General features: G+C 40.7%; 1 protein-coding gene across 1 annotated transcript in view; it reads right to left on the bottom strand.

Moving 5' to 3' along the window:
* KCNH8 (potassium voltage-gated channel subfamily H member 8) overlaps positions 1-26,853 on the bottom strand; it is a 503,960-nt gene that overhangs the window by 169,695 nt on the left and 307,412 nt on the right. The window contains exons 6-7 of the mRNA XM_024997203.2: positions 7,819-7,976; positions 2,897-3,104 (exon numbers count right to left, since the gene is read on the bottom strand). Coding sequence (XP_024852971.1) covers positions 2,897-3,104; positions 7,819-7,976 — 366 coding nt within the window. The remainder of the gene's footprint in view (positions 1-2,896; positions 3,105-7,818; positions 7,977-26,853) is intronic.

Genomic DNA, 26,853 nt, shown 5'->3' with positions numbered 1-26,853 from the left:
CCTTGGGAAGATGAATCTGTTCTCTACATCTGATATTAGTCAAAACATAAAGAACAATGTGTTCTCTAATCAAGTTTTATGTGTGTGTTGAATTTTCTGATTCATGGTAATTGGATCAGAAAAGGTAAAGCATATTATTAGTGGACAAATTACACAGTAAAAACTACATTAGCCTAGACTCTCAGCTGCTTCATTATAAAATTAGGTAGGAGAGGTCATAATTATTTAATTTGTGTCCAAATCTCAGCTGGAAAATGTTCCAAAGGAACAAACGATCCAAGTAATTTTAGGAGAAGGGAAAGTCCTTGTAGCCAAGCTTATAAAACCCAATATTGACAGACATAATTAACATACTACCTTCCTGACCACATCTCAAGAGGTGTTTGGACGGGAAATCTAATTCTCTACAGATAAATGCTCTGTTATTTTTTAAATCGTAACTTAGAGAAACGTATCATTTCCTTGACCTGCTGTCATCAGAAGTCGCCCTTCCTGACACATCCCTCAAAGTTGTTGACATTGGATGGTTGCTTCTGGGGTTAATATGGGCGCTGAACTATAATAGGAAATAGATATATTAAGTACACAAAACTGAATTTGTTCTTCCATTAAAGTCATAAATCGTGGAACCTGAAATAGCCTTTCAAGTTATTAGCGTGTTTTCTCATGTTATAGATGAAGAAACAGGCCCAGGCAGGTGAACAAAATCACGACAAAGCTCGCGGTTGATGGATGCTGGAGTCGTGATGAAAGGAGAGACCCACTGCCCTCAGCCCAGGGTTTTCCCATCGCTGCATTTTGCCAACACTCTCTTTATGAACTGACTTTCAGCTTATAAGGCCCCATCATGACACTGAGCCATAATACCCTGACCAAGAGTAGGTGTGGTAGGGGGCAATGCAGAAGCAGTTCAAGGGGGTGGCTCCTTTTTTCTTGGAAAATAAATATTTCTGCATATTTGTTGGAAGAAAAACATTAAGCTGATTAGTCAGTCTGCAGCAGGACTGGTATATTGGAAATGAAACACAAAGTTTTCCTCCTACAGCTGAATTTGAGAGTGTGCATAAGCTGAATTTCCTTGTCTGGAGACTCTCAGACTAGACTAACCTTGCGAATTAATATGAGTGCATAGGTGAGGGAAATTAGGTCAGGTCCAAAAGGCAATCAGGTAACTGATCACAAATCAGAATTAATATGGATTCACAACAAAGGCAGAGATTTAGTGCTGTAATTCACTGGACAACATTAGGACCACGCTAGAGTCTGTGATGAAGAAGCATTCTGGACAAACTTATAAAGAAGGAAACAATATTGAAGGACAGGAAACGTTTTAATCCAAGTACAACCCAGACTTTGATCCTTTTAGTCAAATCTTCTTTCGCCATCTCTCTGTCCCCCTCTTTTTCTCCCTCTCTCTCTTCCAGCTCATATTCTCTTTATGTAGAATTTTTAGCCTCCATTGTATGACTTTATTGCTCTTTTTTACTTCATTTCTGAGAATGGATGTCTACAGTAAAGTATAGAACAATGTTGTGATAAGGAACATAAGAACATGATTCTGAGATGAAAATTATTGGATGCATCAGTTTCTTTGTGTAGCTCCAGGACAAAACTGAGACGTGTAGGAACATTTTTAAGAACCTAGACAGGAGATTCAGTGCAGAAGGAAATGGCAACCCACTCCAGTGTTCTTGCCTAGAGAATCCCATGGACAGAGCCTGGTGGGCTGCTGTCTATGGGGTCGCACAGAGTTGGACACGACTGAAGTGACTTAGCAGCAGCAGCAGCAGACAGGAGATTCACTCCCTTGAACCTGCTCTCTTAAGTTCTCCAGCTCATTCTCCAAAGATGCCCTCTGAAGGCTTTGCATATGCCCTGTGGTGAAGACTGGCACTTATGAGAGTCCACTCAGGGATAGTCTAAATGCTCTCTGCCACTAAGTGCTCATACAAGAACTTAGAGCTTTTTTTTTTCCTTGGGAATCTCTTGCAGCTTTATCTCTGTGCAAAGATCTGAGCTTCTTTCAAAAGTCCAAGATTGATTTTTGGAGAAGATAAATGAAGGATTTTCTAGCTAGCCAAGGAACAGATTCTCTGATTAAATGTCAGATTAGGAAGAAAAAATACCCTACATAAGGTACTGTGACAATTCTCTAAAAAGAAAGACTGTGAGAAGGACACAGATATTTTAAAATAGAGGGTTATAGCCTTCCGAATTTTCATTTTCTATAAAGTCCTTGTGGTTGATATAAGTTTAAAAATATGCACATGTGCAGAACATTTCAGATTCATTTATGCAGAATTATGTAACACTTGGAACAACTCCCTTAAATTCCCATGGATTATGGGGACATAAAATTTTACAAATTATATTTGTAAATATCCCGTCTTCTTTATCATTGCAAGTTCTCAAAGTATACTAAATATGGACAGTATGATAGTGTTCTTTCTCTTTTTTAAAAAAAGGAGAAAATAGTAAAATTTTTCTATTATTAACTTGCCATTTCAGATACAAATGATCATTTTCTTATGATTTAAAAATATTGTAGTTACTGGCCAGGTTTACTGTTACTAGCCCTCCACCAGATTTTTCAAGATAATATCACGCCTGACTTCAGATCTAAACATTTCTATGCACATGCTGGTCATTTTTAAAAGTTCACCATTGAGACCTTAACCCATTGTTCTTTGAGAAAAACGCAAGGCTGTTCAGAAAACTCACTCAAAAGCGATCACTTGTATCATGGTCCCTCTCCACACATCTCCCCAAAATGAGACTAACTCACAGTCAGAATACACATGTCAATATTTATAGGCTTATCTTTCACCTTCCACAAATTCTAGACAGGCTTCCTTTTCACTTAAAAATGGAAAACGTGACAAAAGCAAGGCCTTACCCACTTCCCACTTCAGAAGGCTGTTGTCTTCCCTCTCCATTTTTCCAATGACGTACCAGATGCACGCCATCCAGTGCGCCAGCAGGGCAAACATGGACATGAGCAGGGTCAGGACGATCGTGCTGTGCTGCGAGTAGCGGTCCAGCTTCTGCAGCAGGCGCAGGAGGCGCAGCAGCCGGACGGTCTTCAGGAGGTGCACCAGGGAGACCTGGAAGGGCGACAGCGCTCAGCCGGCGGCCGCGCGGGGGGCGCAGGGGCCGCGCACGCAGCGCCGAGCGCTCCGCTGGCACCGGTTCTGTCTTTTCTTGACATATGGTACCGGAAGCTGGTAAGATAAAGACTGGGAGGGCCATTTGATGTCTCTGAGTGAGTGCTTAGCTTCCTTAAGGCCCATCCTTCCCCCCTACTTATGGGACTGAACGTAACTTTCTAGAATTCTGATACAGAGCTGAAACTCGGGATGGGACTCGGACTGAAGCTCCTCTCATTCCGCTTCCCCTCCTCATGGAAGGGAGCCGCTTCACCAGAAAACGGTGCAGACTGAAGTCAATCACTGGAGTGGTAACGCGGTAACTTGGGTTTCTCGTTTTTAAATAACGAGACCTAAAGACCTGAGTAAGATCCTCTCACAAATATCAGCAGCGCTGCCTGCCTCACGTGTTTGCTCTCTTCTTTATAACGTTCCTAATAGAGAAAACGTTTGCCCGAAGCACAGGCATTCTGAGCTCTCTGCTAAACTAACATGCCCAGGGAACCAAAAGCAAACGGAACAACATTTTGGAAAAATCTCCTAGATTCTGCCTTCGTATGAACTAAAAAAAAAAAAAAAAAATCTTATAGTTAAGGGGTTATTTTCCTTACTTTAGGGCTCAACTGAAAAATGCCCACCCTGGAGTCCACCAGAAAGGCCAGTGTCTTGACCCAATGCTGTTACTAACTTACACTCTTCTCACACCTTCCGAGAGAAAGGAGAAGTCAGATAATATATTAACTCATATGCAAACAGAGTTTGATGAATTCCTTGATCTATTCTAATTTGAGGGGTGAACCATAAAGGGCAAGCAGGTGGTTGGTATGATTACACCTGAGAATAATTTTCCTTTATAGGCAGAATCATAAACAAGGCCAGCAACTTTGGAGACTTTGCCTTTGTAATTATTTGGACTCGATTGATTTCCAATTTCTTCCTCTTCCAGCCATCTTCCCATATCTCCAAGAAAAACTGTACTTAGAAAAGTGCCTGACACATTTCTGTTAAATGAATGAATGGATAAGTGGTTATGTGAAGATACAAAACACCCCAGGCTTACTGTAACAATAGGTAATCAATAAAAGTGAGTTCAGTTGTGATCTTGTGAATTATTCTATATTGGAATATAAAAACATCGGAAGGATGGAAATTCCCGGGAGATCCAGTGGTTTAAGATTCCACTTCTCCACTGTAGGGGGCCCGGGTTCTACCACTGGGCAGGGAATTTAAGATCCCACAAGCAATGAGGTACAGCTTAAAAAAAAAAAAGTCCTAAGGTCATGTAATAGAGGAACTCGCCAGGTGGCTGTGGTCTTTTATCCCATTTTGTCAGCTTTCTAGGTTGAGTTTACTTTCTTCTCCTTCCACCCACTTCTCGTCTCTCTGTTCTCCAGCTGATTATAAGCCAGATGCAGTCTCTGCTTTGCGGCTTAGAGGAATTACTAGGCATGAGGTTATTTAACAGGTAGGTGAATCTGATAGATAGATGACAATTTTGTACATAAAGTGAAAGCTGGAGCAGAAGTCTCAGATGGGGGATAACCATCTACTGTGGACTGAACTGTGTCCCTGCAAATTTCATATCCTGAAACCCTAAGCCTCAGTGTGACAGTATTTAGAGATGGGGTCTTTGGGAGGTTTACATGAGGTTTGTTAGGTTTGCACGAGGTCATGACGGTGGGGTCCTCAAGATGGGATTAACGTCTCTGTAGGAAGGGACCAGGGCCCCCTCTCTCTTGCTCCCCACCCCCTCCAGTCTCCTTCCCTCTGCTCCCTGTCTGGGGGCCACAGGAGGACACAGCCTTCTACAAGCCTGAAGGAGCTCTCACCAAGAACCAAACTGGCGAACACCTTGATCTGAGACTTCCCAGCTGTCAGGGCTGCAAGAAATAAATTCCCGTTGTTGAAGCTGGGCAGTTTATGTTATTTTGCTACAGCTGCCTGAGCAGACGAACACACCATCTTGAACACAGAGTATGGATGCACGCAAGCTCCCCATTTTCTCTGAAAAGGGATGTTTGAGGGATGAATGTGGAGCTGCCCTTCCACAAGAGCAACAGCCATTTGCAAAATGACATGAAAAGAGATATGAGCCTGGGAGCCCAGGAAGAGGCAGCCCCAGGGATTTTGCTGGCAGTTTAAGAAAATTATATGTATTCCTATTGGAGTCAACTTCCTGCTGTAAAACATGAATCTGGGCTCTTGATGAATGGTGCAAGAAAGAGGCATATTTGATTTAGATGGAAATATATAATCTGAAAAAGAGAAAGGATTCCTCTCATTCTTGGGCGGCTGCTGTAAATTTGTCACTGATGAGAATTACCAGCACCTTGTAGATAGCTACAAGATGATGAGGAACGCCTTCATTGAAAACTCCTGTGAATTAGAAGTTTCCTGTTACCAGCTGGACATAGCCATCGCCTGGCTATCAACTTAAAGAAAGCAAAAAACTCATTAACATGTGCTGAGGTCTTTCTAGGTGTGAGACACTTGGCAAGGTATTTTACAGAAATATTGCCTTTTTAAGGCTTCTCAGAAACCCTGCAGGAATTTTTATGGTTTGGGGCCTATTTTGACATTAACTCCCCCAGGAAGTCACTCAGAGGGTAAGCGACAAAACTTGAATTCATACATTTGCCTTCTTCACTCTATCATACTTTCTATGACTCGTTCATAATTTTATCTGTCGTGCCTCTCGTGGTGACTTATACATAGTGAGTTTTAATGAATGAATATGTAAGCTGTGCATAAAACGTTTGCCTTCAGCAAGTGTGGACACAGCCGAAACTAAAATCTGTCATGCGTTTTTGATGGCTGTCACCTGTGGAGACGCACTGACTGGACGCGTTTTCCGTCTGGAAAATCAGCACTTTTGTTTACCTGTTTGTTCCTGCTTTTGTTCCGTTAAGTCTGTGTCGTGTAACAGAAGTGTAACTTACAGACTTTCCCGTAACTTATGCTCTCCTGGGAAATAAATATAATATTTTAAACAAGCTTTTCTATTCAAATAGAATATTTGATACTGACTAATTTATTGGGAGGAATAACAAACTTATAAGCCAGTTTGTTAAATGATTATATGCTCAGCCCTCTGAAAAGCAGAAAAAAATATCACTGATAAGAGAGAGTCCTTCCTTCTTTTCTTACTTTCTGACATAGATTTGATCTATAACTTCACCTTTATAAAGAATTCATGCTCTCTATTTCACAAGTGAAAATGAAAAAAGATAGCAAAAGCACAGCAAAAGTGTACAAGCATTTAAAATTCATCAAATTATGAGAATTAGACTTCTTAAATTCTTTACCCACGTTAATTTTAGGCAATGAAACTTTTAATCATATCTAAGCATCTTATGTATTTTATATTATATATATTCAATACTTTATATTATATAATATATATTTTTAAGTTTATGTTATTTTTTCAGTACCCAAAGAAAAATGGAATATATAAATTATTAGTAGTATTTAGAAGCAAAGTAGCAAGTTGATTTACAGCAAAGTCTATGAGACACCACTTATTTAACAATTCTCCAGGATAATTTGGAAAAATTTTCTTATCATTTTATGCATTATATATTTCTTTGGGATTTTTTTGGCAGTCTTGCAGAAGCCTTGTTTTAAGTCATTATACTTTCATTACAGTATACTTATCTAGTCAAATTCAGTCTTGAAAAGCACTTTAAAAAGTTCAGATAGCAATTTAGTTTAACACTGATTGATATTATATACTAGATTTCCCCCAGAGCTTTCCTTTCAGTTGAGTTATAAACCTCTTAGCAATGTTGACACTCTCAACTTCCCAACTTAAAAAAAATATATATATATGGAAAGAAAAAGAAAAGAAAAATACTATTATGCAGGCAATTAACAAATGCACAGATTTGTACTAAATAGTCAGGAGTACCGTTCAGTCTTCATTATGAAGTAAGTAATGACTGTACTTGAAATATTGATCACTTTGTTTAATATTGAAAACTGTTTTTAAATTCTTGATAGAGAATATAATTTCCTTTGGGAAGGCTTGTCAGTGTTTAATTTGCACAGATGCTTGGTAAAGTTTTGCCTGCTAAATTGGTTACTCGAGCAGCAAATTGCATGACTGGTCCAAAAATGCTAATATTCCTTCCTGAAAGTCTGTTTAGCAGGGAGCACTGAGTTAGCAGGAGCACTGAGTTAGCAGGGAGCACTGAATTAGCAGGAGCACTGAGTTAGCAGGGAGCACTGAGTTAGCAGGGAGCACTGAGTTAGCAGGAGCACTGAGTTAGCAGGGAGCACTGAGTTAGCAGGGAGCACTGAGTTAGCAGGAGCACTGAGTTAGCAGGGAGCACTGAGTTAGCGGGAGCACTGAGTTAGCAGGGAGCACTGAGTTAGCCGGGAGCACTGAGTTAGCAGGAGCACTGAGTTAGCAGGGAGCACTGAGTTAGCCGGGAGCACTGAGTTAGCAGGGAGCACTGAATGCTTTCAAGAGCGTCAGTTATTAAATAGTAAAAGTAGCTATGATTACAAGTGGGCATACTTTCTTTCCTGTAAGAAATCATAAAAACAAATGCTTTAGATGAATAAAGAGAAGTTAACAGATATCAATAAAAATTCAAGAGAATGCTTGATTTCTGCTGGTCATTTTATCATTTAGAGCTTTGCTCCACCCAGCGTGTTTACAAGGACTCACCACTGTGACGTTGAAGGCATACAGGAGGTCAAACGGCAGGGCAGCGATTAGGTCAATGATGAACCAGGTGGTGACGTAGTGGATGCAGATGGATCTCGCTTCAAAGATGACTTGGCCAGACTTGCTGACATAGGTTGTTCGAAAGTTTAAAATAATGTCTGATTGAGAAAAAAAGAATAGAGAGAGAAGTTAGGAGAAAGAGAGGGAGGAGAAGAAAGGACCGGAAGGAAGAGAAGACGGAAGGAAGACAGCCAGGTGGGCGGGAAGGAGGAAGGGAGGAAGGCCATCGTGTTAAATTCAACGAACAGCCACCTCTTAACTTATTTCAGACTGACAACATCCAAAACACTCTTTTTGACAGATCCGGTTCAACTCAAAAAACAAGTATTGGAGAAGGGTGAAGAAAATATTTTTTGAGCACTTCATGCATTCCAGACTTTGGGCCACATGTTAAAATTCAAAATAAATAAATAAGAAGAAGAACAATAGGTAACACATACTAAATGAATTCTCCCTGCGTATAGACATTGTCCTAAGACCTTGGTATCGGTTGTTTCCCTTCCTCCCTAGAACACCTCCCAGTAGGCAGTATTAACACAGTAGACAGTGCATAGTAGACAGTATTAAAAAGGCAGAAACCACGTCTCAGTGGGAAAAGTAACTCATCCGTGATCATCCGGGAAACAGCGGCAGGGACAGTTTTGAACACAGGTATACTCTGTAGTCTGTATTCTTTTTTTTCCCAGTAGTACACTATTGTGCATACAAAAGCTTTAGTAATCTCTGTATGGATATGAAATTCATCCCTTCCCTAAAGGTGCTTGTATTCACAAAATATCAGAAATTTCTTGTTTGGATTTCTAGGTTAAATTCCCTATTTCATTTAAGGGGAAGATGCAATCATTTGTCAATCTTTCCTTATGTCACTCTTTTAATATATTGAATTTTTATTTTTATTTTATATTTGTATTTATTTTATACTTGTATTTTACTATTTATCAAACTTTTGATATGATATCCTTGTGAGTGTTGGTCAAAGGACAAATGCATAGCCATGTGCGTTGTCTAGAGCTCAGTCAGGCTGCCTGTGAATAAACTTCTCTGTCTGTCACATCAGATCAGATCAGATCACTCGCTCAGTCATGTCCAACTCTTTGCGACCCCATGAATGGCAGCACGCCAGGCTTCTCTGTCCATCACCAACTCCCGGAGTTCACTGAGACTCACGTCCATCGAGTCAGTGATGCCATCCAGCCATCTCATCCTCTGTCGTCCCCTTCTCCTCTTGCCCCCAATCCCTCCCAGCATCAGAGTCTTTTCCAATGAGTCAACTCTTTGCATGAGGTGGCCATGCAAAGGTGGCCAAAGTACTGGAGTTTGAGCTTTAGCGTCATTCCTTCCAAAGAAATCGCAGGGCTGATCTCCTGCAGAATGGACTGGTTGGATCTCCTTGCAGTCCAAGGCACTCGCAAGAGTCTTCTCCAACACCACAGTTCAAAAGCATCAATTCTTCGGCGCTCAGCCTTCTTCACAGTCCAACTCTCACATCCGTACATGACCACAGGAAAAACCATAGCCTTGACTAGACAAACCTTTGTTGGCAAAGTAATGTCTCTGCTTTTGAATATGCTATCTAGGTTGGTCATAACTTTCCTTCCAAGGAGTAAGTGTCTTTTAATTTCATGGCTGCAGTCACCATCTGTAGTGATTTTGGAGCCCAGAAACATAAAGTCTGACACTGTTTCCACTGTTTCCCCGTCTATTTCCCATGAAGTGATGGGACCGGATGCCATGATCTTCGTTTTCTGAATGTTGAACTTTAAGCCAACTTTTTCACTCTCCACTTTCACTTTCATCAAGAGGCTTTTGAGTTCCTCTTCACTTTCTGCCATAAGGGTGGTGTCATCTGCATATCTGAGGTTATTGATATTTCTCCCGGCAATCTTGATTCCAGCTTCTGTTTCTTCCAGTCCAGCGTTTCTCATGATGTACTCTGCATATAAGTTAAATAAACAGGATGACAATATACAGCCTTGACGAACTCCTTTTCCTATTTGGAACCAGTCTGTTGTTCCATGTCCAGTTCTAACTGTTGCTTCCTGACCTGCATGTAGGTTTCTCAAGAGGCAGGTCAGGTGGTCTGGTATTCCCATCTCTTTCAGAATTTTCCACAGTTTGTTGTGATCTATACAGTCAAAGGCTTTGGCATAGTCAATAAAGCAGAAATAGATTCTTTTCTGGAACTCTCTTGCTTTTTCTATGATCCAGCGGATGTTGGCAATTTGATCTCTGGTTCCTCTGCCTTTTCTAAATCCAGCTTGAACATCTGGAAGTTCATGGTTCATGTATTGCTGAAGCCTGGCTTGGAGAATTTTGAGCATTACTTTACTAGCGTGTGAGATGAGTGCAATTGTGTGGTAGTTTGAGCATTCTTTGACATTGCCTTTCTTTGGGATTGGAATGAAAACTGCCCTTTTCCAGTCCTGTGGCCACTGCTGAGTTTTCCAAATTTGCTGGCATATTGAGTGCAGCACTTTCACAGCATCATCTTTCAGGATTTGAAATAGCTCAACTGGAATTCCATCACCTCCACTAGCTTTGTTTGTAGTAATGCTTTCTAAGGCCCACTTGACTTCACATTCCAGGATGTCTGGCTCTAAGTCAGTGATCACACCATCGTGATTATCTGGGTCGTGAAGATCTTTTTTGTACAGTTCTTCTGTGTATTCTTGCCATTTCTTCTTAATATCTTCTGCTTCTGTTACATCCATACCATTTCTGTCCTTTATCAAGCCCATCTTTGCATGAAATATTCCTTTGGTATCTCTGATTTTCTTAAAGAGATCTCTAGTCTTTCCCATTCTGTTGTTTTCCTCTATTTCTCTGCATTGATCGCTAAAGAAGGCTTTCTTATCTTTCCTTGCTATTCTTTGGAACTCTGCATTCAGATGCTTATATCTTTCCTTTTCTCCTTTGCTTTTCACTTCTCTTCACAGCTATTTGTAAGGCCTCCCCAGACAGCTATTTTGCTTTTTTGCATTTCTTTTCCATGGGGATGGTCTTGATCCCTGTCTCCTGTACAATGTCATGGACCTCATTCCATAATTCATCAGGCACTCTATCTATCAGATCTAGGCCCTTAAATCTATTTCTCACTTCCACTGTATAATCATAAGGGATTTGATTTAGGTCATACCTGAATGGTCTAGTGGTTTTCCCTACTTTCTTCAAGTTAAATCTGAATTTGGCAATAAGGAGTTCATGGTCTGAGCCACAGTCAGCTCCTGGTCTTGTTTTTGCTGACTGTATAGAGCTTTTCCATCTTTGGCTGCAAAGAATATAATCAATCTGATTTCGGTGTTGACCATCTGGTGATGTCCATGTATAGAGTCTTCTCTTGTGTTGTTGGAAGAGGGTGTTTGTTATGACCAGTGCATTTTCTTAGTTCCTGGATTAAATATCACTAAAGTATTGGAAAAGTTCATTTTTTCCTTAATTTGCTTTATTTCTCGATTTAATTTTTACTTTACATTGGAGTGTAGTTAATTTAAAATGTGTTAATTTCAGGTCTACAGAAAACGGAATCAGTTGTACATATATACATATCCATTCTTTTTCAGATTTTCCAATATAGGTTATTACAAAAAATGAGTAGAGTTTCCTGTGCTGTACAGTAAGTCCTTGTTAATTATCTATTTTTTTAAAAATTTAAATTTGCTTATTTTTAAATGAAGGATAATTGCTTTACAATAGTGTTAGTTTCTGCCATGCGTCAACATGAATCAGCCATAGGCATGCGTATGTCCCCTCCCTTCTGAACCTCGTTCCCACCCGTTCCCACCCCTCCCACCCATTCTGTTTCTCACAGAGCCCTGGGCTGAGCTCCCTGTGTCTTACAGCAAGCTCCCACTGGCTATCTAGTCTACATATGGTGATGTATGTGTTCCCATGTTCCTCTTTCAATTCATCCTTTCCTCCCTTCCTGCAATGCGTCCACAAGTATGTCAGTTTTAATAAGGTGGATGAACCTAGACCGTATTATACGAGTGGAGTAAGTCAGAGAAAAACAAATATTGTATATTAGCGCATATATGGAATCTGGAAAGATGGTGCTGATGAGCCTGTTTGCAGAGCAGCAGTGGAGATGTAGACATAAAGGATAGGCTCACTGGCCATCTGCTTTATATATGTCACACGTGCTAAGCTGCTCCAGTTGCATCCAGCTCCCTGTGACCGTATGGACAGTAGCCCATCGGGCTCCTCTGTCCATGGAATTCTCCAGGCAAGAATACTGGAGTGGGTTGCCATGCCCTCCTCCAGGGGATCTTCCCGACCCAGGGATCAAACCCACATCCCTTACATCTCCTGCATGGCAGGTGGGTTATTTACCACTAGCACCACCTGGGATCAGGTCAGATCAGTCGCTCAGTCGTGTCCGACTCTTTGCGACCCCATGAATGGCAGCACGCCAGGCCTCCCTGTCCATCACCAACTCCCGGAGTTCACTCAGACTCACGTCCATCGAGTCAGTGATGCCATCCAGCCATCTCATCCTCTGTCGTCCCCTTCTCCTCTTGCCTCCAATCCCTCCCAGCATCAGAGTCTTTTCCAATGAGTCAACTCTTCACATGAGGTGGCCAAAGTACTGGACTTTCAGCTTTAGCATTATTCCTTCCAAAGAAATCCCAGGGCTGATCTCCTGCAGAATGGACTGGTTGGATCTCCTTGCAGTCCAAGGGACTCGCAAGAGTCTTCTCCAACACCACAGTTCAAAAGCATCAATTCTTCAGCGCTCAGCCTTCTTCACAGTCCAACTCTCACATCCATACATGACCACAGGAAAAACCATAGCCTTGACTAGACGAACCTTCGTTGGCAAAGTAATGTCTCTGCTTTTGAATATGCTATCTAGGTTGGTCATAACTTTCCTTCCAAGGAGTAAGTGTCTTTTAATTTCATGGCTGCAGTCACCATCTGTAGTGATTTTGGAGCCCAAAAACATAAAGTCTGATACTGTTTCCACTGTTTCCCCATCTATTTGCCATGAAGTGGTGGGACCGGATGCCATGATCTTCGTTTTCTGAATGTTGAGCTTTAAGCCAACCTTTTCACTCTCCACTTTCACTTTCATCAAGAGGCTTTTGAGTTCCTCTTCACTTTCTGCCATAAGGGTGGTGTCATCTGCATATCTGAGGTTATTGAGATTTCTCCCGGCAAGCCCATCTTATATATAGCAGTGTGTATATGTTAGTCCCGAACTCCTGCTTTATCTCCCACCACTTTCCCCTCTGGGAACCATAAGTTTTTTTTTTTTTTTTTTTCAAGTCTGTGAGTCTGTTTGTTTTGTAAGTAAGTTCATTTGTGTCAGATTTTAGATTCACATTTAAGTGATAACATATGGTTTCTGTATTCTCTGTCTGACTTAGTTCACTTAGTACGACACTCTCTAGGTGCATCCTTGTTGCTGCAAATGGCATTATTCCCTTCCTTTTTAAGGCTGAGTAGTATCCCACTCTATCTATGTAACACACCTTCTTTATCCATTCATCTGTGGATGGACATTTAGGTTGCTAGTTAAGTACAACTAATCTATGGGGAATTTCAGGATTGCTGTGTCCCTGTAAATGCGATGAGGGCTGAGCTCTATAAACTGGTGACTCCAACAGAAGTGCATTTCTCTGAGGAGTGACTTCATGGGGAGTGTCATGATTTAGGGACAAAGCTCAGAGGGTAGAACGTGGGACATAAACGCCCTAAAAAGAATAGGAAAGTCAGGAGTCACGAACCACATCATTTCAAAATGAATTAGAGCACTCTTTACAGCTAACTTAAGCCCTTGAAAATAAGTGGAATAGTGTTGTATGAGGTTAAAAACTGGTTATCATGATTGTAATGATAACAGTAATGAAATTACAATAACGTGCATTTCATATTTGTATATCACTTTTACTTTTCACTTCTTGTCACATTTGAAGGCAGAAATCTGTTTCCCTCCCCTGACTCCTCTCCCCTCACCCACCACCACCTCCCATCTCTTCCCCGAGTCAGGGTGGACCCTCTGAGCGTGATAAGATAGATCACATTACATTTTGGGCTAAAGGGAGGTGATCTGAGTGGCCTACCCTAATGAGGTGGGCCCTTTAAAGCAGAGTTTTCTTCCTCTGGTGTTAAGGAATTGGAAAGCAGGGAGGCACGCTCTTCCTGGCGTGGAAGAAAGTAACTGTCACATTCTGGGACGGACTACATGGCTGGGAATGGCGGGCAGCGTCTGGTGGCTGGGAGAGACCCCTCCTAGATATCTACCAAGGAACGATAGATGTTGTTCCACAACCGTGAAGAAATGACATGTGTTCAACAGCCACGTGGGACTGGAAGAGAATCCTGAGATACAGGAAAGAACACAAGGTGACACCTCGATTTCAACCTTGTGGGGCCCTGAGCAGAGACTTCAGCTAGGCTGGAACTGGACTTCTGACCTATGGACGCTATGAGACAAAGAATGGGCATTGTTTTCAGATGATATGTTTGTGGTAATCGACTACGTAGCAATACAAACTAGTATAAAATTTACCGAGTCATCTTGTTTTCATTGTAGCCTGTGAGATGAGATAATACAGGAATTATGACAAAGCAGGTCAGTATTACATTATTATAAGATAACACACATGTTCTTAATATGAGCCCAGTGCTGCTCCAGGACCTTCAGAACCATCGCATCATTGACCTCTTCTCACAATGCTAACAGGTAAGCACTTCTGTTAACCCCTTTCACAGAGGAGAAAACTGAGGCAGAAAGAAGTCAAGTGACCTCTCCAGGATCACACAGACAAGGAAACCAAAGCACAGATTAAGCCGCACAGCTAGTTAGAGAAAGAGCAAGTGCCGGTCCAAGTCTCATGAGTTCTAATTGTGTGCTTTGGGTTTTGATGTCTTAACAGGGACCAGTCATATCTCAGCTCTAGAAGGAGGTTCTAGGTGACTCAAAAAGAAAGCATTAATGTTCTAGACTATTGTGAATGATCTAACTTATGAAGCAGTTGTATTTTTGTCAAGGAATAAGACTATGAACAATACTTCCCCTGTTAACACTGAGAATTACGTTACAGAATGAACGGCTGAAGCTAGCTGCTGAGCCTCTCACGAAGGTCGAGCACAATCCCATGGTGATTTTCACCGGAGTGAAAATGCCTTCACACGAAGCACCGATGCGCCTCGAGACACGGCCACCAGGATGGGGCTGGGAGTTCAGGGCAGTGCTGTGAGCTGTCAGAGCCACGGGTGAACGTTCCATTCTTCCTTTCTAACTTTCTAAACTCCTGGATTTGTGCATTAGCAGAGCAATTTAACAGCTTAGGCCACCAGCTGTTGAAATAAAGCAGAGATTTCAGCTTCATGGTTTTTATAAGAAAGCTCAGGCTAGGCATTTAGATTGCCATCTTATGAGGGAGAAACCCAAAGAGTTGCTTACCAAGCCCTTCAGTGAGCTTCGGTTTCCAAAACACAGGCTAAGCTGAATCAATAAGTTCATTATCAAACTGAAGGAAAAAATGTCTTGTGTATTTACTAACCAAACACCGGCTTCCATCACAAATTTTATGGAAAGCCCACTGCCACCACCCACGTACCTGGGCACTCCCCTAAATGGAGGAATGAAGAAATGACTGGTTGGCCTTTGGTTGATTGATACAGCAAACATTTTTAAGGCTATATGGTTAATTATGTGGTTGACTAAAGAATAAAATAGAAGTGCAGACTTCTGAATAGAAAACATATTTTCTTGGATGAGTCATTACAGAATATCCATTTAGAAATCTTTAAAAAAAAATCTGCTACTCAGTTCAATTTAATTGGTTGCAAAGAATATATTATTTTAAATTTAAAAAGAAATAATGATAAGACTTTTATACACAAAGAGCATTAATAGCAAAAGGACGCAAATATATATTTGAAATACTTGAATACGACTAGGTTTATTTTCTGGGAAAAACCTAGATATATATTACATTCTTTCTAGGACAATGCTGTTATACAAAGATTGCAGGTTTCTTGAGTGAGTGATGAGTATTGTTTTTATTTATTCTTTATTTTTAAACTCTTTTAAAAATTTTATTGAAGTATAGTTGAATCACAACATATTATTTTTATTTTTAAAAATGTATTTTATATTGGAGTATAGTTGATTTACAATGTGGTGTTAATTTCAGGTGATAGAAAAGTGAGCCAATTATACATATACATGTATCTACTCTCTTTAAAGTTATTTTCCCATTTAGGTTATTGCAGAATTATTTCTAGATAGCTGATTATTTTTTAAACCTACTTTTGTCATACATGTAAGAATAGACATAGCTCTGTTGCACTGTGATTTGCAGGATGTATTTTCATGTTCATTAGTCTGTGTGGTTCCCCTGCCAACTCTCTCAGGCGTCCTGTCACTGACGTTTTACCAATGACTTGGAAAACTTAAGAAAATTGCTTGAAGTCATGAGGATAGTAAGCAAGAAACAGGACATCATTTGGCAGGCAATTCCATTTTCTTTCCATTATCTTAAAGATTCGCTACACTTTCAAATGCTGAGGCTGAAGCTCGGATACTTGGCCACCTAATGTGAAGAGCCAGCTCATCGGAAAAGACCCTGATGCTGGGAAAGACAGAAGGCGGGAGGAGAAGGGGACGACAGAGGATGAGATGGTTGGATGGAATCACTGATGCAATGGACATGAGTTTGAGCAAGCTCCAGAAGACGGTGAAGGACAGGGAAGCCTGGCATGCTGCAGTTCATGGGGTCACAAAGAGACACATCTGAGAAACTGAACAATAACAACACTTTCAAATAAATTTTAGAGGCAATAACAATAGTTCGGTGCAAGGAAATGTGTTTCTGATTGTAGCCCTTAGATTCAATTCAGCAATGGCAGCACCCAGGTAAAAGGATATTAAACCAGGGCACAGAATTGAATGCAGGGGAATGAACTGTCTTTGAGTCTAGAAATAGAAGGATTAAGCACTTGTCCAGGGAGAATGGAGAAAACACTGCATTCTCCCCACTGATAAGGATGTGGCGGCAATGTAAATATCCCCTTAAATGGAAGAGCGAGATGGGGAGTACAAGCTGTTTATGAAAGAGGGAAACACAGAATAAGGGTAAGTAATGATGAGGGAGAAAAAAGCCTTCCAGAACCGGTGTCCCTCGTACAAGGCCCAAGAACCATGGGCTCAAAGTGGAGACTGACCAACTGTGCTTCCCCTGAAGTGTCTCACCTCCCAAAGTTTCACATCGTCAGTGAGTTAAATCAGTGACTCATTCAAATGCTGCACTAAGAACGTGGTCTCCTCCAGACAATCCACAACCTCCCTAAATGGCAGTAAGGTTTTCATTCTGAGACATCTAAGAAAGCCTATGCATAACGTTTTTCATTATATCGCAATATAATTTTTGTTGAAAACTTTCAACTGTATGTTGAAAAATATGTGAAAATTCTTTAATATCCAAATCTTTATATTTAATTTTTCTTGCTAATTTCATTTATTAACAACATGCATAACTGTGCATAGATACATAATATGCACAATTTGAATCAAGAAAATTATTCCCCAAATTGAAACAAATTGACTCATACAGATTTAGCACCTAGAAGCGTTAATGCCTCATGTATGTGTATATGTATAATCTCTTGAGCCCACATGCTTGTATCACGTGAAGTAAATAAGTAAATAGGGAATTACCATACATACATGTGATTCACAGAATTTCAAAAAAAAACTGATCGTAATCCACCCCATCAAAATGACACAGAACATAATTGAATTCTCTGAGGATTTGGATGGCCCTGAAATATTTTGCAGGATAACCAGTTTACCTTGCTGTATTCAGGTTTTACATAAGCCTGATTGAAAATAAAGACAAATAATAGAGAGATAACTGTCCTCATATTGTTAACACTCTAAAAATGAGTGTTTCATTTCTCTCTCTCACTAAATGGTTGTGTATGAGAACTAAAAGGCAAGAAGATTAAACCTAGCTTTTCCAGTTTGATTTCCTCCAGAACTATGTAATTAGAAAGTACCCCAAAAAAGGTTAAATTTGATATGGCATAAATTAGTAGATTTATTTTCTTTATTAGCATGCATGCCAGATGGGAAATCATTAAAAAATAATATCGGCTTACTTGTTAAAAAGTGAATTAAAATATAATGGTGTTCATGAGGGCATATGCACCAAATACAAATAATTAATATCTTCATTTAGCCATTTCTTTACAAATTAATCAATGTAGTATAGCGTGGGTGGGGAGAGGTTTAACTAAACCAGCTGCAGACTAATATTCTAAAGACACCCTGTCTTTTTTTCATTGCTTGTGAGACACTCCTTTGAACACGGTAGGGTGTCACAGCAAATTTGGGCTAGAAGGTGTGGGAAAAATGAATAACTGCAAGCCAATTAATGAAGAGGCTCGAGGGACTTGTAATTCTAGAAATAGCTGTAACTGATCACTAGGATTAGTGGATGAGATTCTCATATGACTGAATCCTTGCTCATCTTGTTAGCCTTCGTCCCTCTTGCTTATCTTAATGAGAAGTGTGGGGGAAAGAAAGGGCAGCAGGCACAGTGAGAAGCAGCATTTAAGAACAGTTATCTGCAGAAGAAGAGGTAGAGCTGAAAGGAGGCAGAAAGGTGGCTCAGGAGCAGTTGATGCCGCCAATGGCTTCCACTGTGTGCCAGGGTCGTGGTGGACATTCACATCGTTTTTGGCCCTCAACATCTGTATCAGATGGACTCACCCAGAAGGGAGACCTTCTAACCTCATCTCTGTTTGAATGGAATAACCCTAATCCACAACATGCTTCATAAAGATGCAATCAACCAGGCACTTCCGCTGCAGCAATGTTGAGCTTCTGCCTTTTCAGAGTGCTGCCTTAGCTTGATGCATCCTTCACGAGGCACAGAATATGCTGTCCTCTCCCAGCCCTTCTTACAAATATTCAACATCCGTCATCAAGTTCTTTCTGTGCCCCAGGCGGCTCCTTTTCTTTCAATTGTCTCTTTTTTTTTTCTTAATTTATGATTTTTTTTTATTCAAGGATAACTGCTTTACAGAATTTTGTTGTTTCCTGTCAAACCTCAACATGAATAAGCCACAGGTATACACATATCCCCTCCCTTTTGAACCTCCTTCCTATCTCCAACCCTACCCCACCCCTCTAGGTTGATACAGAGCCCCTGTTTGAGTTTCCTGAGACCTACAGCAATTTCCTGTTGGCTGTCTATTTTACATGTGGTAATGTAAGTTTCCATGTTACTCTCTGCATACATCTCACCCTCTCCTCCCCTCTCCCTGTGTCATAAGTCTGTTCTCTATATCTGTTTCTCCATTGCTGCCCTGTAAATAAATTCTTTAGTACCATTTTTCTAGACTCCATATTATATGTGTTAGAATACAATATTTCTCTTTCTCTTCCTGACTTACTTCACTCTGTTTAATAGGTTCTAGGTTCATCCACCTCATTAGGACTGACTCAAACGCACTCCTTTATGTGGCTGAGTAATATTCCATTGTGTGTATGTACCACAACTTCTTTATCCATTCATCTGTCCATGGACATCTAGGTTGCTTCCACGTTCTAGCTGTTGTAAATAGTGCTGCAATGAACAATGGGATACATGTCTCTCTTTCAGTTTTGGTTTCTTTGTCAATTGTCTCTTATTGATACAATTTCCTCTTCCAGTCCTATATTTTTCTCTAGTTTTTGGTTTTCACAGCAAAGCCTCATGGAGGCCCAGTTTGGGCTGTTACCTCCCTCCCTTTCTTTCTTTCTCTTTCCTCTTTCCAGATTGAATTTTTATTCATTTTACATACTGAGCTGCACCTTTGATTTTTATTTTAAAAATAAATTTCAAAGTCTTTAACACAATGAAGAAAAGAAAAACAAACACACATATAGCTGACTACTGTCATTTTTGAAGTAAGGTCTTGAAAGTGTAGCAGAATATGCCATCCTCAAATATGCCACTTTGGCATAAGAATTATTTTGAGCTGAAGGCAATTGAGAAGAAGCAGAAGCCAAAAAGCTCCCTGCCCTCCTTCTATTTGCTTAAATGTAAGACATACATTTTCAGTAGTATCCCTGCTCCCTTCCCAACCAGGAAAGACAGAAGGTAATCCCCAGATGTAGCCCGTCCCGTGGGAAGACAGCAGCAGACACTCCCCCCGGCAGTGTTCGCAGAGCTCTCACTACTTCACAGTCTCACGGACACTTCATGGCTTCACACGAAAACGATCTTGTCTGTTGGGTGGTAATGCATTTACAATTTTTTTCTTTTAGTAATACAGCCTTAGTAAATGGTTGGGGAATCTTTAAAAAACATAAAACCTCTTACATCACTATTGGCTGGGCATTTTGCCCACTTAAAACCCCAAACGTTGGGGTTTTGAACAGATTGCTCCCAATTGGCTGTTTCTGTTCTTTACTGGGGGGCTTCTGGAGTGGCTCAGGGAAAAGAATCTGCTTGCCAATGCCAGAGAGGCAGGTTTGATCCCTGAGTCAGAAAGATCCCCTTGAGAAAGAAATGGCAGCCACTCCAGGATTCATTCCTGGGAAAGCCCATGGACAGAGGATCCTGGCTGGCTGCAGTCCAGGGGGGTGCAAAGAGCTGGACATGACTTAGAGACCAAACAACAGCAATCACAACGTTCCTCATTAGAAGATGGAAAGCACAGCCGAGCCGTTCAGTCTGGCGCCATCCTTAAGTACTATGAGAATGTCGAGACTGAAGACTTGCGTTCTTTGCCCCATGCAGCGTTCATGGCACTGGAAGACGGAAAAGGCACCCCAAAGCAGCACGCCCGCGACGCGGACCTTGGACTCCTGCTGTTGTTGCGTGATGTCGGTCCACAAGGAGCCCCATCTGTGAGTGTGCTGGCAGGCCAAAGGACACAGCACACGTTCTCTGCAGACCTCTGTGAAAACTGCCACTTATTACCTATAACTGATCATTTTAGTATACTGAATTTGTACATTGCTTTCACTTTATTGTATAAGGTTACTATCTCAGAACACTTTCACATGACATGCACATTAAGTATGTGTAAAAACTACCAATTTTAGCTCCTTGTAAGTTATTTACTTGTTCATATGCCATGTAACTCTAAATTAGATATCGAACTTCGGAATTACTGGATCATTTTTAGTAAAAATGATTTAAACATAAACCTGCTGAAAAACCATGATTCACACATAAACTACTTAATTATAGAACGTCTTTTGGCATACTTATCCTGTTTATGGTTATAACTTTCAACTGGCAAAATTTCCAATTTAACACTAGTAGAAAACATAAGGACTATAACATCTATAATATCCAGTCATTAAATTAAAAAAATAGTTAAAATATACTAATTTCATAAGAAGTAAATATTGGTTATCCAAGTAACAAAACTTAGAGTTAACGAAGACTAACATAGATTAAAAAAAATGTGTTAATACAATTAATGTTTGCCCCAGTGTGAAATCCAACACATATCTCCTCATTAGAGAGAAAACTTTTGGATTAAATAGTAGGAGTTTCCACAGTTATGCAACATTTTACACTTTACTTAGGGCTTCCACGTTCATTTGCATATTTGAGGAAAAGAATACCCTTAGTGTTCATGATAGTCTTCAGTGCTATTCACCAAGGCTTTCCGGCTCTCCACGTCCTGGAACAGTTACAGTTCCCACCTCCTGAAGGGATTAAGCGTGTCTCTATGACGTACTACAGCTAAAACTGTGAGGGCAGAAATAGCCTGAAACACTTCCAGGCACAGTTTTGACAGCCAGTAGGCAATTCCTCACATTTACTTCTCCCTGCCCTGATGGTTATGTGATAAGATGGAGCATCTATAAGCCTGGGATTCAGAGCGGCCGCAGGGCTCACACGTCTTTGTGCCACATCCCCCTGAGAGCTTGATGTTGCTTGTTATCACAGCAAACCCTGGCCCATCCTGACAGACCTTCCTGAGAGGCTATCCAGAGAGAGGAGTGGCTCACAGTGAGAATCTGGACAGGGTCCCCAGGGGTAGACCCCTGTGCAGGCATCAGTTGTTTGCTGCTATTACTGCCTGTAGTGATCCTGCCATTCTATAAGCTTCAAAACTGAGTAATAAGGAGCAGGAGTGACTTATCTAAGGTTGCCTGGCGTAGTCACACTGTTATTTTTATTGTCACTTTATAGATCTGATACACATAATACAATGATATTCAAATGACAATAAAATAATAGCAAAATAACAGTAGGTCACAGGTAATGTATTAAATTCTTGCTATGTAATAAGGCTTAAGCACTATTCACGCATTAACTATTTTGATCCTCAGACGGTCACTATTTAATGATAGGTTGTTCATTGTTGTTATTCAGTCGTTAAGTTGTGTCTGACTCTGAGACCCCATGACCTGCAGCACGCCGGGCTTCCCTGTCCTTCACTGTCTCCTGGCTGGGGTTTTTCCAGGCAGGAATACTGGAGTGGGTTCCCGTGCCCTTCTCCAGGGGGTCTTCCCGACCCAGGGATTGGACCCTCGTCTCTTGTCTTCTGCATTGGCAGGCGGGCTCTTTACCACCAGCACACCTGGGAAGTCCAGTGATACATTACAGACGCAGAATCAACTTGCCCATCACTCAACCAGAAAGTGATGGACCTGGATTTATGCCTGGAGTCCATCCGTGTGCTTCCCTCAAAACACTTTATGAGACTCCTTCCTCTCTTTCCACTCTAGGCAGGGGAGTCTTCTAGTGATATTCAGAAACTAATTTTTGAAAGTTAGGTAAGTTTTAGAGATCTAAAAAGACACAGCATTTTGACTAGGTTGCCATAAGTAAAATTGTTCAACATATTTTAAAAGTGTCTTATTTTGAGAATTACATATATACTGTAAAGTACACTGGTCTTAAATGGATGACTTTATGAATTTCCCTAAAGTTGACCATCCTTGTCATTACCGTGGATAGAGATATAACTCAGACAGAAACCCAGAAGCGTTCATGATCCATCCAGTCATTAACCACCCAAAGTCACTATTGCCCCAATTATCATAGATTAGTTTTGCTTAATTAGTTGGGAACTCTGTATAATAGGAATCAGGTGGTATGTACTCTTGCGTTTAAATGCTTTCACTAGACACTGCTTATGTGATTTTCATCAATTTGGTGCCAGGGTACCCCGTTCACTTCTTCTTTGCTAAATAGACTTTCATTGTATAACTATACAGAAATTTGTTTCTTAGTTTTGCTGGTGCTGAAAATTTGATTTGGTTTGCTTCTAATTTGGACTATTATAGTTAATGCTCTTATAAATACATAAATAAATATGTATGTATGTATGTTATATATGTACACATACCGTATTTATACTTTTCCTTGTATAGGAATAGGTGTGTCTGTTGATTCTATGAATCAAATTGCTGAGTCATAAAGTAATTAAATAGTTTAGTTTATGCTGGCAAAGAGTTTAAGAGATTGTACTAACTTACATTTCTACCAACAGTATATGACATTTTAAGTTGCTCACATCTTCCTGCAACCTTGGTAATTTGTCTTTTATTGAAAGTGTTCTAATGGTGATGAAATTATTTTCATTTTCCTAATGATATTGAGCACAATTTACTACACATCTGGGTATTCTCCTTCATGAAATGTCGGTATAGGACTTGTGTATATTGAAGTTTGCTTCATTCTTTCTACTGATTTGTAGGAATTGTTACCATATATTCTGATTATGCATTGTGTCTGTTTAAGTAATTTATGCCTATGCCAAGGTAATTAAGATATTCTACAATGATGTCTTCTAGAAGTTTTATTTTTTAACTTGTACATTTCATCAGTGATCCATTTGCAATTGACTTTGTGTATGGTGTGATGCAGGAGTTAAGAGTTACATTTTCCCAGTGGATAACCAACTGACCCAGCACCGTTTTAGAAAATGTTATTATTTCTCCAAAGCATTTCAGTGACATTTTTGTCATAAATCAGGAGATCATATATGTGCAAATCTGTTTCTGGCCTCTATATTTTGTTCCAATGATCTGCCTATCTGTTAGAATCAGCAGAGTCAGAAATAGATATGCCCAAGCTGTATTTTAGGACTCTCAATAGCATTCAGAATATGAGTAATATATTTGACTTTTAAAGCGCAAGTTGATTAGTCACTAACTAATCTGAACTTACATTTGAAAAAGCTAGGTGGGTTTTTATTTGAAGTATTTGAATTTCAGATCCTGCATTTGAAGTGTTTGAAATAATGGAACCATGAATAACGATGAGAAATACAGACCCTCACTAAGCACATTATAATTTCATAGTTTTTTTAGGAGTGCCATCGGTGGAAGTTACATTTGCTACAAATGCTTTTCGGCTTGTGGTTTCCGTAATTCAGTCTATTTTTAGTCACTGTGGAGAGTAGTATCACAAAAAGATCAATATTCTCAAGCCACACCCATCTGATTTCAGTAACGTTGGAGTCAAACGTCTGCCAAAGCTGGGGAGCAGAGTAGTTCTGTGCTCTAGTTGTATTAGTACAGGTCGCTGAAATCAAAGGGAAAGTTGCAAAGCCAAATGGGGTCTGTTTTACCAAATCTCCCTCAGGGCTGCTTGAGAATGTAGCCCAGTTGAAAGCCGCGGCTTTCCCCTTTCCCATTTACCCTTTTCTCTTCCCCTCTAACTTTAAAAGGACGTAACTATAGGAATGAGATCACGAGGCAACTTAACCTAGCTCCTGACTTAGGCTCTTCTGAGTGTTCACCAAGCCTTGCCTAGCCTTCTGATTCTTTTCCTAGACAAAAAGGAGAGTGGAGAATGAAGTAGTTACACAATAGTTAGCTCTCTACCCGCAACAGCCCCCTGAGCGACCCTGCAGGCAGATCATGAAGGGAAGACAGCATGTGAAGGGAGAGACGTCCACTCGACATGCGACGGAGAAGGATGCAGAGCCCAGTGTCCTGCCTCCAGGATTCACTGAGATCCTTCCCCCTTTTCCATTTAAAACCTGTCTTGGTGGAGCAGAATCTTCAGAGTTGGTCTCAAGACAGAAGTCCACCTTCTCCTCAGATTGCTATTCTTTTTTTTAAATAACTGTATTTATGTGGCTATTTTTGGCTGCACTGGGTCTTTGCTGCTGCCCAAGGCTCTTTCTAGGTGCAGCGACGGGGCCTGTCATCCAGCTGCAGCGCAGAGGCTCCTTGTCGCAGAGCACAGGCACTGCAGCTCTCGGGCCTCAGCGGCTGCAGGCACAGGCTCAGGAGCTTGCACCTGGGCTTAGCTGCTCCCAGGCGAGCCAGGCTTCCTGGACCAGGGGCTGAACAGGTGTCCCCTGCATTGCAGGACGGACTCAACCACTGGGCCACTGCGGTCGTTCGTGGTTCCTCTGGTTAAGGCGTGTTTCCTGTCTACTGATCTTGCCTCTCTAATTATTGGCTTTTAATAAATTGACCTAATAAATATTTATTTTCCTAATATTTATTATAAATAAATATATAATAAATATTTATTACCTAATAAATCAATTCACTATCACCAGGCCTGTCCGTTCAGTTCAGTTCAGTCGCTCAGTCGTGTCCAACTCTTTGCCACCCCATGGACTGCAGCACGCCAGGCCTCCGTGTCCATCATCAACTCCCAGAGCTTGCTCAAACCCATGTCCATTGAGTCGGTGATGCCATCCAATCCCTCTCATCCTCTGTGGCCCCCTTCTCCTCCTGCTTTCAATCTTTCCCAGCATCAGGGTCTTTTCTAACGAGTTGGTTCTTTGCCTCAGGTCATCAGGCCTTTAGGAGCCAAGAATTCATCACGGTAGCTGGCTCACCAAAGCCAAGACAGGAAATCACAAGGCGAGCAGAACTAAAACTCTGAATAATCACACTGGCGCTCAGCTAGAGGAAGCAGTACTGGAGTGCGGCGGGAGGACTTCAGCGGCAGTTCAGTCGGGGATGCACTCGGCTTACAGTCAGAGTCAGGACAGAAGATGTCCCCGGGGCGTCACTATGGTTTGGAAGCACACAGTGTCAAAGGGGCCGCCCCTTAGAGCTGCAGCCTTAAAACAATGTGTTCCCCGGTTATTTTATTGTTTGTATTTCACACTGAAAGCTTTTTTTATGTTCTTACAAAGGCTATCCTTTAAACTTATTATATGATATTTCTGGAGGGAAGGGAAGAAACTGCTCCTATATCTGTTTATATAATGAAAACATAGTCTGTAAAGTTTCTCAGTGATATTCCAGAGAATAAAACAACTCTCAAAAACTCATGAACTCTAGGTTTTTCTACTTACATTATTTTCTACTTAAATTACTTATTTCTACTTGTTTTCTGCTCATAGGGCAGTGTTTGTTGGTGCACAAATAAGTACAGTTTTACAAAACACGTCTATTTTTTAAAAATAATCTATTCATGTACTCAGGAAAGGTCTTGCCCTCAAATTATTCTTTTATTTTACTGAGATAGGTTTTTTGCTATTTTTCTAGCAATATCAACAAAACCATGTCTTTATTGCGGCTAGAGTAAGAAGGTGGTACAAAATTCAGGTTACTCAGGACCAAACACTGCCACAAACTGTAATAAAAAAAAAAAAAAATATTGTTTTTTGAGGCATCAAACAACTGAGTAATGCAAATGCAGTATCTGGCAGTCAACAGTGTGTTACTGGGTTTTGAGTGGTTTTGATGATTTCCATCACCCAAGCTAATGCTTTGTGTTTAATTAGCCTTTGAATGTCCATCAGTACTCACGCTATTCTGAACATAAATTTAAATGGAAGCAGGCATGCATCTTTTGCTACTGGGAGATTCAAACAGAACTGACCTTCAACTTGGTTCTGGATTGGTATCGGTTATGCATTCTGTATATTTCAATTGTTACCAGACTTTTCATGCTTTTGGCAAGTTCAGATTTTCAATCTGTGAAAATACATCTCTTAATGATAACAATTCGCTTGTATTATCTTAATAAAGATGTGCAAGATAGGGGTTGATCTGGTCAAACGTCACCCTCCATCAGCGTTCAAAATTCC

This window comes from Bos taurus, chromosome 1, assembly GCF_002263795.3.
Source record: "Bos taurus isolate L1 Dominette 01449 registration number 42190680 breed Hereford chromosome 1, ARS-UCD2.0, whole genome shotgun sequence".
In the NCBI taxonomy this organism is placed as follows: Eukaryota; Metazoa; Chordata; class Mammalia; order Artiodactyla; family Bovidae; genus Bos; species Bos taurus.
This window is presented reverse-complemented; position numbering and strand designations above follow the sequence as displayed.